The sequence below is a fragment of the Mesoplodon bidens genome (assembly GCF_964165515.1).
Source record: "Mesoplodon bidens genome assembly, chromosome: 18".
NCBI lineage: Eukaryota > Metazoa > Chordata > Mammalia > Artiodactyla > Ziphiidae > Mesoplodon > Mesoplodon bidens.
Window position 1 is genome coordinate 21,964,456 of NC_138175.1, and position 14,298 is coordinate 21,978,753.

General features: G+C 40.8%; 1 protein-coding gene across 2 annotated transcripts in view; it reads left to right on the forward strand.

Annotated features, from left to right (window-relative positions):
* Window positions 1–14,298, forward strand: part of CDH11 (cadherin 11) — a 144,803-nt gene that overhangs the window by 110,350 nt on the left and 20,155 nt on the right. For both annotated transcript variants that reach the window (XM_081217522.1, XM_081217523.1), the window contains 2 exons: window positions 1,098–1,285; window positions 8,061–8,314. In XM_081217522.1, coding sequence (XP_081073648.1) covers window positions 1,098–1,285; window positions 8,061–8,314 — 442 coding nt within the window. The remainder of the gene's footprint in view (window positions 1–1,097; window positions 1,286–8,060; window positions 8,315–14,298) is intronic.

The window sequence follows — 14,298 nt, forward strand, 5'->3', positions numbered from 1 at the left end:
AACCTGAAGTCTTTTCCATCTCCTGCAATGCCCTTTGTGCACAGTTGGGCCCCAGCCTCCCTATATACCCTTACCTCCTACCAGAAGGCTGCAGTCACACTTGTGGTCTTGCTGTTCTGTATGTATTCACTGTGTTCCCACATCAGGGTTTTTGCAGTTTGCTGTTTGCTTTGTTTATAATTTTTATCCCCAGGTATTCACATGATTTGTCTGGCCCAGTCCTTTCAGGGGACATTCACACACACTCACATGAACAAACACACTCACAACATACATTTATACACAGTCACACTTACACTCTTTCATTATCCTCTGTCCCTCACTGCACTTTATTTTTCTCCTTCTTAGCAATGATATCAGTGTATGTATACGTTTGGGGTTTTTTCTCTTTAGAATGAGGAAAGAATCTTGACTCTTTCATTTACTACTGAGTCACCAAAGGCTAGGACAGTGCCTAGCATATATTAGGTTCCTGATACATATTAAACAAATCTAAATGGAAATGTCACACTATGAGAAGCTTTTCCATATAAGGTATCAGTTAATCAAATGGTGAAGGAGGTAAAGTAAGAAGAAAGTCAGATATACAGCTGGAAGGATCATGACCATGAAGGATACAACTTGCATTTGATTTTAAAATAAATATGGAGCTATGGAAGGCTTATAAACAGGGAAGGGTGTTCTTTTTCTGGGCACCTGGCAGTGCCATATGTGAGGCTTAGAATTAACTTACAGACTATTCCAAAGACATAAAAAGAAGTTTTGATTTTTTTGAATGTGTGAAGATATACATGGCCCTCCATCAGTTCCTGATGGGAAATGTAACTGGGCATTGTTTTCCTTTCTCACATGTGACGGGTGACCCCACCCTACCACCCTGGACCCTGATATAGTTTTATCATCCTTTGCAGAAAACATTTCTTTGACAAGCAAGCCATGTGGGATCTTCCTCCCATCCATTCACTTCTTTCATGTTTTCAGTCAATAGAAAGTTCAGTGTCAAACCCTTTGAGAAATTTATTGAGATTCAATGAAATCTAAAGTCTTACAGCTGCCAAATAAAAGGGAAAATAAAAATAGATGTCTTCTTCTTCTAGGCGTATACCAGATGTCTGTGTCAGAAGCAGCTGTCCCCGGGGAGGAAGTGGGAAGAGTGAAGGCTAAAGACCCAGACATTGGAGAAAATGGCTTAGTCACATACAATATTGTTGATGGAGATGGGATGGAATTGTTTGAAATCACAACGGACTATGAAACACAGGAGGGCGTGGTGAAACTGAAAAAGGTGAGTTAGGGTGAGGAATCAGACGTGGCAGTGCTGTGGCCTGCCTTGCCGAGGCACCGCTGCTGGAAACAGGGAGTTGAAGACTAAAGAAAGGAGAATATGGACAACTGAGGGCCGGACCTGACTTAGCAGTTGAGCTCTGAGCTTTGGGGAGATAACAGAACTGTATTCCAGAGGAAGCTGGCAGAAGGGGCCGATGATGCCTGCCTGAGTTTGATGGTTAGTTTTTGTATGATTTGGGGAGTATAGTCAATAGTAATGTAATATCTTGGTATGGTGACAGATGACAACTAGACTTACCATTTTGAAATATATAGAAATATCAAATCACTATGTTGTGCACCAGGAACTAAGATGGTATTGTAGGTCAATTATACTTCAAAAACAAGAAAAAAATAGACTCATGGAAAAAGAGATCAGATATGTGGTTGCCAGAAGTGGGGGGTGGGGGGAGGGGAAGTTGGATGAAGGGGGTCAAAAGGCACAGACTTCCAGTTATAAGATAAATAAGTCCTAGGGATGCAATGTACACTGTGATTAATATAATTAACACTGCTGTATGTTATATATGAAAGTTGTTCAGAGAGTGAATCCTTAGAGAGCTCATCAAAAGGAAATGCTTTTTCTTTTTCTTTTGTATCTATATGAGATGATGAATGTTCACTAAACTTATTGTGGTAGTAATTTCCTGATGTATGAAAGTCAAATTGTTATGCTATACACCTTAGATAGTACTGTATGTAAATTATACCTCAATAAAACTGGAAAAAAAAGGGGGAGTGATAATACCTGCCCTGAGATTGCTGGTTAGTTCTTATATGACTTGGCACAGTTTCCCCATGGAAAGAAAGATAGCTAGATAAATCTAGATTTTGGAGAGACAGCCCTGAGCATACATGAAGTTCCCTCTTTAGCTCTGCCAAGCTGAGTCTGTTAATATAGGCTCTTTGGAACTTTTCTTATCTCAAACATCCAAGGTCCATTACATTGCTGGGCCTTCTATGAAACTTAAACCAAATCTCTGCTTGATTTTCCCTCAAAATTGAACCTGAGAAGCAATAATAATGTGCCTTCCCTCATAGTCAGCTAAATTGTTGCTAAAAATGTGTCCCTGAGATTAATTCACTACAAAAATGAGATTATTGCTTGTTCTTGTTTTGTTTAAAAAAAATCTAACATTTACTCAATTCTAAATATTGGCCAAAGCCTGAGCCTCTTATAAGCATTCATTTATTTTACATGATAAAAATCATATAAAGTAGATGTTATTATCCCAGGCAGCAATGATACCTCAGTTTAATTGTGAGGAGATTGGGGCTCAGACAGATTAAATAATTTGACCCTGTTGTAATCACACAGCTAGCAATTTAAAGACATGGAATTCAAACTTAGTGTATTCTAGAACATCTTCCCACTCAAGACGTTTTGCAAATAGACGGACCAGAAAGGGGTTATAGAAGAGAGCCAGATTTGATTCACTTTCAGGTAAAGAAACAGTTACAGTATATTCTAAAACGGTTTTACCCCTGATTTACGACTTGAGAAATCAATACTTCTCCATCATCAAAGTATATGGAGTATTAAATCTGAATTGGATGTGATGGGATTACCTTGGTTTTAATCAAGTATTCATTTTCAACTTGGTTTTGTAACATGAATATTAAGCTCCTTGGTGTGATGGAAAAGATTGGCCTGGAACACTAATAAAAAAATTAATTTGAAGAATCAAGAAAGAGGCCAGTAGCTGGAGAGGAGGCAAGGGTGGGGTAGAGGGAGATGCCTGGGAGGAATCTTTCAGTAAGGAGAGCAGGGAGAGAGGTGTTCTAGGAAGCCGACTTTTTACAACATAAGGAAGCATTGTAAGGTTTGGGGGAAATATGAGGGGACCCAAACAAAGAGAAAGTAGAAGTGACTCTGTCATAAAAGAATATGGAAGTCGGGGTGAACTCTGGATACTTGGAAAAGTCAACATTAGTGATGATGAATGGTGTAGCCACAGAAGCCTAATCACCAGCCACAAGGGGCTGGGGTAATCACTTCTGGTTTCTCCTCTGGAAAAGTAGCTGTGTGACTATGTGTAGCATAGAGCTGTCAACTGGCTTTGTTAGTTAACATTTCTATCCCTTCTGCTTGCCACTGACATACGAACAGTGACATCAGCGATTCCTGCCTCCCATCCTTTGCTGTTCAAGTAATTGGGTAGTTGGTTATGCTTAGGTTGTCACCTGTTTTCAATGTATTCAGGGTATAAACACACACTGTGTCTCTAAAATCTGAAATATGTAAATCACCCCATGGAACTAACACATCGCACGTGAGCTCTCTGCATATGATTAATTTGCACATTTTCCCCCAATTCAATGTGTTTCTTTCGGGCAAAGGAATAATCTTCTATAAAGCACTGACGTTTAAGTTTAAAACAGAGTAAGATGTTCTTTAATTTGTAAAAGAACGTTTGCTTAAGCTTATAATACAAAGTTCCAATTGTCCAGCAGGAAAAAAATATTGAGGTGAATTTAACAGAGTAAAATGATGGATCCTTATAGAAATCATTATATATATGATTTAATAATATAAAAAGATATAGAGAGATCCGTGAAAATATTTTTGTATTAAAAAATATTTTTAATATAGTTTTTTCACTTATTCCTTAATTCATTCAACCTTTTTCTACCAAGAGTTATTGAGTTATTATTATTTGTCAGGCACACCCTTTGTGAGAGGCTGGACATCTAAAACTGAAGAAACAGAGTCCTCGTCACAAGAAGATCACAATTTAACAGGACAGTTAAAAGCGAAGAGACAATTAACATAGAGGGGTTTTTCCCAGCCTTGACACTATTAACATTTCAGGACAGAGAATTCTTTGCTGTAGGGGCAGGGCTGTGCATTGTATGGTGATTAGCAACATTCCTGGCCTCTCCTCACTAGATGTCAGTAAGCACACATCCAGCCCCACCAGTTGTGATACTAAAAATAGCTCTAGACATTGCATAACATACCTGGGGTGAGGTACAGCAAAATCACTCCCCAGCTGAGAAGCAACTGTGATAAAGTATGATAAGATCTGTGACTATGGGTCATGAATGACTGCTTACAGGGGGCAGTTCTAGAGCTGAGCCTTCATAGATGAATAGGAAATTACCAGACAGATAAGGAGAGGAAGGTCAGAGAAAATAGGCTCATGAAGGACTGGTGTTGAGGGAAATAGGACACAGTTAAGAAACTTGAATAAGTTGAGTCTTGAGGGTCCTGAGATGGATACAGTGGGACCAGTTGAAGAAATCTTGTTGGAATTCAAGGGAGGAATTACAAAGACCTGAAGAAGGCAGAAGAGGTAAAGGTGAAGAATTCAAGAGTTATTTAGGAGCTAGAGTCATTCATTTATTGAATAGCTTAGAAAGCAATAAATATTTCTTGAGTACTCTGTGTCAGACACAGTAGGTGTCAGGATTATAATGGTGCATGAGAGAGAGAAGCTGCCTTCAGGATATTGAGACAATCTCTGTGTGGTTAGCAAAATAAAGATGAGACTTGTTGGTGGCTTGGTAGACTTGGGGAGGAAAATCCAATCGTGCAGCACCTTTGACTGAGTGGGACTCCAATTTATCACTGAGAGATCCCGGCACAGTTTCTGAGGTATTTACTTTCAAACAAATAAACTGCCTGTAAAGCAGTGTGAGAGCAGCATTAGAAGGCATTTAAAATATTTTTTAAATAATAATTTTAATAAAGCCACTTTTATGCCTGATTATTTCTTTATATTCTCTGTCCACATGTATATAGATGTGGATATGTAACATTTAAAACAGTTGCAGTCATAGGGTGATCTGATTTGTTAACTTAATGGCACATCATAAACATTTTACATGCTGCTGTATAATATACATAATTATTTTTAATGACTACATAACATCCCATCCTACTGATGGACCATTATTTCCTTAATAAAATCTCACAGTTGGATTTGGTGTTTTGTGTGTATGTTTCCTATGATTAAATATAACCCCTCTATGATATCTAAACATCATGCTTTTTTTTTTTTTTTTTTTTTTTTTTGCGGTATGCAGGTCTCTCACTGTTGTGGCCTCTCCCATTGCGGAGCACGGGCTCCGGACGCGCAGGCTCAGCGGCCATGGCTCACGGGCCCAGCCGCTCCGCGGCATGTGGGATCTTCCCGGACTGGGGCACGAACCCGTGTCCCCTGCATAGGCAGGCGGACTCTCAACCACTGCGCCACCAGGGAAGCTCCATCATGCATTTTTGAATATTGTTTGTTTGGGTTTTCTGTTGAATTAATCCCCCAGGGAGAATTTTTAGAAGTGGGATTAGTAAACTCAGGGGTATTGAGATTTTTATGGCTTATGTAGTATGTTGCCTCATTTAGCTTTATTTCAACTACTCATAACATGGATATAAAGGTTCACATGGGGGCCTCCCTTGTGGCGCAGTGGTTGAGAGTCTGCCTGCCAATGCAGGGGATGCGGGTTCGTGCCCCTGTCTAGGAGGATCCACATGCTGCTGAGTGGCTGGGCCCGTGAGCCATGGCCGCTGAGCCTGAGCGTCCAAAGCCTGTGCTCCGCAACAGGAGAGGCCACAACAGTGAGAGGCCCGCATACCGCAAAAAAAAAAAAAAAAAAAAAAAAAAAAGGTTCACATGGGAAACTACCTTAAATCCCTTTTGGAAGGAGGCAGGGAATAAATTGTAGGCAAATGCTTAAATGTTGTCCATCCATCAACTCTGTTTCCCATTCAGTCGCAATGATTGGTACACGTGATCACTTGGCATGGTCATTACTGGGCATTGGGGAGGCAAAGATCAGCAAAGATCAACAAGACTCAGTAGAGTCCTTTGGGATGCTCCTCACCTAGCTGGGGTGGGGGATGTGGGACTGCAGATGGGCAACTAAGGGGCCACACATATCTGTCTGGGGGAGATGGGGAGGACTTCACAAGCCTGGGATGAGCACCAGAAGACAGTAAAATCTCACCAAACTAGGAAAGGGCATCCCAGACAAACACCTGCAAAGATCTGGGGAGCTTCACTTGAGATTCAAAAAGTATCAGTCAAACTGCAGCATGACTATACTGGCTTCAACAACAACAAGGTTTTCCAGTGGAAACAATGCTCTGGGTCCTTAGGTATATGTCTAAACCAAGTTCAAAACTTTCTGTTCTAGGAGAATTAACAGGCTACCTGAGATCAGGAAATTTCTTCTTACCTGGTCTCAGAATATCATATTCACGTTTTAATTTTGTCTAACAATCACAGAGATTTTTGAGGAATTGCAGCAGTCTCATACCTTCAGCCTCTAAATATCATTTTTTTCTGCTGCTCAGTAACCCAGTGAAGGACAAAGATGCTGCTGAGTCCGGAATGACGGAGCAGCTGGTGACAGATTTTGCTTCAGGAAAAGGGAGTGTTCTCTGACTCTGGGGAGATGGGGGTGGAAAAATGATGGAAAAAGTGTCAAGGGTGTTGAATGCGTTTAACCTTCCTGAAACTGGAATCATTCTCAGTTTAGAGTGCTGGAGAATTAGGTTAGGACTAAGCCCTATGATTATATGCCCATTCAAAATAATACCAGGCAGATGATGACAACATGGTAGGCAGATGCTAGCCTTAAAAGACCCAACTCTTTCCAAACATTTGGGAGTTCAGTATCATCCAGAGTGCTAATTAGGAAGTTCTGTTTCCTAGGCAGGAAGGCTTGTTTCTCTTCTATAATTTTACTTTTCACCCTTTACTGATTGATTCACAGAACCTTGTCTCCTTCAGATTTAGGGAGTGCTTACCATCAATTTCTTAATAATGACAGCCATTCAAATGCTGCTTCTTAATATTTTTTCACGTCTGTGTAAAATCTATATTGTTTATAATTGTTTTTCTTTGAATGGACTTTTTTTACATATATGTATTCTTTTAACAGGGAAGTATTCACACTGTACTATATCACTTGCCATAAGTAGGAGGTAACCTAAAAATGAATGCAGGCGAAACAAAACAATGTCATTACATTCTAGCTAGAGAGTTATCTCACAGTCTCTTGAAAGGGAGATCAGGAAGCATAACAGGAATGTTAAAAGTTAGCAGTATACCGAGATGTCCTTGATGTGTTTGGGAATGGAAGAATTGGAAAAGGAATAATAGGATCAGTAATTAGGATAATGTCATTCAAAAAACCCACCCACACAAAATTACCCATAAACCACCTTAAGTCAGTGTATGGGCCACTGCTGGTAAGGGTCCCAGACTTTGAGAAATGTTACATGGTCAGAAACTTTAAAAATGAGACTATCAATATGATTAAGCCAGAAGTGTGTATGTGTGGAGGGGAGCAGTCATCTAACAAGACATTGCTTTTTTCTTTGCCTGAAATTCATTGACTATTTTTATTACCAAGATTCTTAGTACTTTTCAGAATGGGCTATAACATTTATTTTTGTAATGTCTTAATTCCTTTCCTTAAATGATTTTAGTGACTGAATTGGGCAGCCTTAGTGTGTTCATGGAATGTGGTTCACTTTCAATGATGTGGTCCTTCTGTGTCTGTCATACTCCTAGAATTACCCATTAAGCACATTCCAAGTTTCAGCAATTGATTTGTCTGATTTTCTAACCAAATGGCTCAGGTAATTAATTGGATATTGAATAAACACTGATTTTCTTCTCTCTTTGAACAACTATTCATGGTGCCCTATAAAACAATCAGGTTTTTCTTTTCCATTATTCTTTCAAGGAATTGGTTGTCAATCTTCTCTTCTTTCTTGCCAGCCTGTAGATTTTGAAACCAAAAGAGCATACAGCTTGAAGGTAGAGGCAGCCAACGTGCACATCGACCCAAAGTTCATCAGCAACGGGCCTTTCAAAGACACCGTGACAGTCAAGATTGCAGTGGAAGATGCTGATGAGCCCCCCATGTTCTTGGCCCCAAGTTATATCCATGAAGTCCAAGAAAATGCAGCTGCTGGCACTGTGGTGGGGAGAGTGCATGCCAAAGACCCTGATGCTGCCAATAGCCCGATAAGGTACAGAGAAATTTATTTTTAAAGCCTGGATGGGGAATTCCAGAGGCAAGAGGTTTTAGGAAATCCCTATAGGAACCAGGTCCTTCAGTCTCAAAAAGGGTCCAAGATATCATTCAATGTAAACAAGATGAAGACTTAGAAGACATGAGTTCTACTCCACCTCTGCACCAACTCTTTGGATAGACTTGTTCAAGCTCCAGAATTTCTGGAGCAGATTTCCCAATGTATACTAGGTGATGTAACCCTAAGCTTTGCCTATCTCAGAGAACTGTGGTGAAGTATAAATAACGATTGTGAAATAATAACAGTAATTCTAATTTATTGAACACTTTCCTATACTCCAGTTACTGTACTAGGGGTGTCGGATATATAATCCAATTTATCCCCTCAACGTTATTTTCTAGGAATTATTATCTCTTAAATTAGGAGGAAATTGGGGCTCTGCAGGGCAAAGTGACTTAACCAAAGCGACACAGACAGTGAACATGAGGCTCAGAAGGCAAGCTCTGTCTATCTATCTAACTGCTGAGCACTTTGAAGAGATAACAAAGTGCCCCTCAAATTTAGGATGCTTTTATTATCACAAATATACTTTTGTGACTTAGACAAGAAAGCTAGAAAAGCTATTCAGAACCCTGCCTCCCCCGCTCCCCAACCTGAGCTAATGACCAATGAGACTGATGACGAAGATGAGAGGGTGATGAGAAAGAGGCTGAGAAGGAGGCTTGAGTCACAGATTCAAGGCATGTCCATATAGGCCAGAAATGTAAAGTTGGCCGAAACCTGCCCTATCCTGGATTCTAGCAGGTGTTTATTTTTCCATGGCCACTCCCCTAATTCCCTTCTTGCCTAGATTCCTTCCTCTGCCTCCTCATGGTCCCCCTGCCCCCGATCTCCCACCTACCTTTCCATCATCCTGTAGCCAGACTGATTGTTTTAAAATGCACATCTAAACATCACATCATACTTCAGTTAAACAGCAACAACGACAAAAAAAATCATGGATCAAATTGTTTCCCATTGTCCCCTACTCCAAAATAGTCTCAATTCTCTTACTTGGCTTAAGGCTCTTCTTCGAGCCCCTCCCCCGCAATTCCTGCTGTGTCCTGCTGGTCTCTCCTGCTTTCTGTCTTACTCTCCCTTCTCATCAGACTCTCAGTTGCAGCTAGACTGGGTACTTCCTGTCCTCTTCTAATTCCTGACCTTCGTGTGTTCTTCCTTCTGGTTGGAGATCTCACTCTCATCCTTTCCAACTTGCTACATGGTACTCATTTTTCCCACCTCCACTTAGGTGTCACTTCCTCTAGGAATTCTTCCAGGGCACCCTAAGATGGATCAAATGCAGCTTCCACCTCACAGCTCTCACCATACATCACAATGACAGCTTACACTGTGTTGTCCCTGGTACAGTCAAAGAGGGCCAGGGATGTGTCTGTCTAGGTCAGGGATTAATAAGCTACAGCCCACAGAACAAATCCAGCCTCCATCTACATTTTAAGGAATCTCTATACTGCTTTCCATAATGGCTGCATCCTGAACAGGTATCTGCATTCTCGTGTTCAATGCAGCATTATTCACAATAGCCAAGATATGGAAACAATCTAAATGTTCGTCAACAGATGAATGGATTAAGAAATAGTGAGATATATATATATATATATATATATATATATATATATACACACATATATATGTGTATATTATATATATAAAACAGACTATTATTTAGCCTGAAAAAAGAAAATCCTGCCATTGGTGATAACATATGTGAATTTGGAGGATACTGTGCTAAATGAAATAAGCCAGACTCAGAAAGACAAATATAGCATATCACTCATATGTGGAATCTAAAAAAGTCTGACTTACAGAAACAGAGAGTAGAACACTGGTTGCCAGGGGCTAGGGAGTGGGGAAAATGAGGAGATGTTGGTCAGCATGGTAACTATAGTTAATAATAATGTATTGTAGACTTGAAATTTGCAAAGAGAGTAGATCTTAAGTGTTCTCACCACACACACACACACACACACACACATACAGGAAATGGTTTGCTGTGTGAGGCAGTGGCTATGTTAATTAGCTTGACTGCGGTAATCATTACACAAAGTATACTTATATTAAAACATCACATTGTTCACATTAAATACAGACTTTTTTATTGTCAATCATATTTCAATAAAGCTGGGAAGAAAAGTAAATAGATCCGAGTATGAAAAATAATTGCCACGGACAATGGAGTTTTTCTATTTATACCAAAGAAAATGCTGACAGAGCAGAAGGAAGTCCCAAATGTAAATGCTGTTCAGTTGCCTTTAAGTCTATGAACATTGCCCCTTTGGGGAGAAAGGAAGGAAATTACCCTTTTTTGAGCATCTTCTTGGCCCCAGAAAACCCCGCACTAAGTTATTTAAGTTAATCCTCAGACACCCTTGAGGCTGTGATCACTTTAGGGTCCAATAGATGGAAATACTGAGGCTCAAAGAGATGATGTGAATTACCCAAAGTCACATGACCAGTCAGTATTGGAGACTGGATTTTAGTCAAGAGCTGCCTTGAGTCCACTATGAGCAGTTTACTCTCGCTGGGCAGCCACTGATGGAAAGATTTCCCAGGAAGGTTTGAGTACTGTGCTCTCTGTGCAAGAAGACACATCAGGTAACGGCTGAGGAGCTTGGTAACACCTTTAAACTACTCAAAAATGTTCATGGTGTGAATTTAGCCTAGAATATCAAGGTGCATTAGCAGCTTTTTAGAAGAGTGATGATGTAAAAACACATGGAACAGCTGCTCATTACCTTGGCACCTCACTATCTCCAAGGGTCCACATCTGTGATTGGTTATTTGGGTCATATTTTCAGTGGAAGCTATTCTGTGCATGGAGCTATTTTTCATGTCTATAATTATCCAAAGATGCTCACTATGGCCCTTGAACCAACTCCCCTCACCCACTCAGGTCCTCATTCTTTTTTTTTTTTTTTTTTTTTTTTTGCTGTACGCGGGCCTCTCACTGCTGTGGCCTCTCCCGTTGCGGAGCACAGGCTCCGGACACACAGGCTCCACGGCCATGGCTCGCGGGCCCAGCCGCTGCGCGGCATGTGGGATCTTCCGGGATAGGGGCACAAACCCGTGTCCCCTGCATCGGCAGGCGGATTCTCAACCACTGCGCCACCAGGGAAGCCCCAGGTCCTCATTCTTAGAATTGCCAAACAATTCATAGAACAACATTTAAAGGTTTTTATTCAGTGGGTCTCCTAGCCAGACTACCTACTTTCCTGAGTGCTTATCTTCACCTTGAAGGACATTTGTGTCCTTAAACATATGGGTAGGAGGGCCTTATAGTGTCAGCCAAACTCTTAGCTGCTTTGAAATGTTTGCAGCTTTCTTCTCAGACTCTAGCATTAGAGACCTTTTCGTTTACCACTGCCTTCCTGAAATATTCTTTCCTCTTAGCTTCATTGGCAGTAACCTCTTCATGCCTCAGACATACCTGGTGTCTTCACTAGTCTGAGATCCCAGTCCAGGCACTGGGGGCTCCCTGACACTCAGCCTTTCACTTCAGACTTTCTCTCTCTCTGTGTCCACTTATCTATAGAGTTTCCGTCCATGCTACTAATTGAATTGAGTTAATGCTCTAAATTTTCTGCCTCTAGGCTGATCTTTCTCCCTGATTCTAATTCTGTACTTGTTCTGCTGTCTGCTCTGCATTCTTACCCACTTCCTTTTTCCTTCACTGGCTCATTCATTAAAAACATATTTTTGAGCCTATACTTCTTGTGACATACTTAAAAAAAAAAAAAGACCGACTATACCCCTGACTCTGTGAAACCTCTGATAAAGTTGAATCTTGCTCTCCTGGTGTGGCAACATAGCCCTAGTGGAAATTCAACCTCTCCTTCCTGGTAAGTTGACTTTGTATTTCCCAATGTCTCCCTCTCTGTGACACTCAGGCTAGAAACTCTCAAGGACTCTCCCAGCTTCCCACAGATCTCCAAATATCAACTGAGTCCTACTGGTTCTGTCTTTATCACATAGTCTTCCATTCCCTCTGTCGCTTCTATACCTCACTCTCTTATCACCTCACTCCTTAAAAACTATCCGTACATCACCCCCTTAAGTTTCCTCTGTTCCTTCCTCCACTCTCACTAGCTCAGACCACCTTGCCCACCCTATCTTATTCATCACCCTGATAGTCTGAATTCATTTATTTGTTCCTCTGATCAAAAGCCTTTCATGATTTTTCACTGGCTATAGTATGAAAGTCATACTCTGTAGACTGACATCTGATCTATCCACGGTGTGTAATAGCAGCGAGAACCACAAAAATCAGAGCAGCTGTATTTGTTGTTCTGTTTACTATGTGTGAGGCACTAGGTTATGCATCTTCAACATCTATCATTTTATGTAATTCTCACAGATAACCTAAAAGTTAGGTTACTATTAATATTCTAGTTTAAGTGATAAGTAAGCTGAAATTCAAAGAACTTAAGTGGCTTTTCCAGTATCACTCAGAGTATATGTAGCCAAGCATGAACTTGTACCTAGGGCTTTAAAAACCAAAATCCATGCGCTTCACTTCTATAGAATAATACTTGTTAATTATCTTTCTTCCTGTGAGCCTGTCTGGTCATGTCAACTAGATAGTAAACTCCCTAGTGGCAGGGAAAAAATATTCTATTATTTTCTCTTTATTTTCACATAGAGCTCTGCTGAGGGTTTAGTCACCGAGCCTCTACTGACATTTATGAGGTGTGGGATAGTTGATCTTTCCTCACTGGGAAGGGGACTCATCATTCCATTCTCATAGGGAGCTGTGAAGTCAACGGTATCATGGATGAGCTCATGTTTTCTATATTGCAAAGTGCTCCTCTGCACTAAATTCCTCTCCCTTGGAAAGAACATGATCTAGAACTGGAAGATCCAGGTTCTAATATTGGCTCCCCCAGAAGCGAGATAATAGACCATTTGCAAATCCCACCATTTGTAAATTGAAGAGATTAAACTCTGTGACATCCATGGTCTTTGCTAATATTCTCTAATATTCTTTGGTTTTATGGCCCTCAATGAATGCCTTCAGACACATGTACAGTTGGCCTTCTGTATCCATGCATTCTGCATTGATGGGTTCCATGTCGATGGATTCAACCAACCACAGGTCCAAAATATTGGGGGAAAAAAAGTCCAGAAAGTTCCAAAAAGCAAAACTTCAATTTGTGGCACACCAGCAACTATTTACATGGCATTTTACATTGCATTAAGTATTTTAGTAATCTATAGATGATCTAAAGTGTACAGGAGGGGGCTTCACTGGTGGCGCAGTGGTGGAGAGTCCGCCTGCCAATGCACAGGACACGGGTTCGTGCCCCGGTCCAGGAGGATCCCACATGCCATGGAGCGGCTAGGCCCGTGAGCCATGGCCGCTGAGCCTGCGCGTCTGGAGCCTGTGCTCTGCAAAGGGAGAGGCCACAACAGTGAGAGGCCCACGTACCACAAAAAAATAATAGTAATAAAAAAAATAAAGTGTACAGGAGGATATGTGTAGTTATATGCAAATATTATGCCATTTTATATGAGACTTGAGTATCCATGGGTTTTGGTATCCTCAGGTGGCTTGGATCCAATCCCCCATGGATGCCATGGGACAACTGTCAACACTTATTAAAGCCAGGTCTCCAGAACTTTATCCTGGGCAAGTTATTTTACCTTACTACACCACTCCTCTTGACCCATCTTCTACTTCACCTTGCCCCATAATATTCTGGAAATTATTTTGTCTTTTGTTAGAAAAAAGCAAATTTTCTAGTGGACAGGAGTAGCTGAAACCTTCCAACTATGCTGTTAGGCTCAGCCTGGGGTCATTAAAGTGTGGGGAGAATGCTCTACAAATGAATGGCCAAGCCCTCTTTGCATATATCACAATGGAATTCAGAACCAAGCTACCTGAGAACCCCTAAAACCAAATAAATTGAATAAATTTACTCAAAATA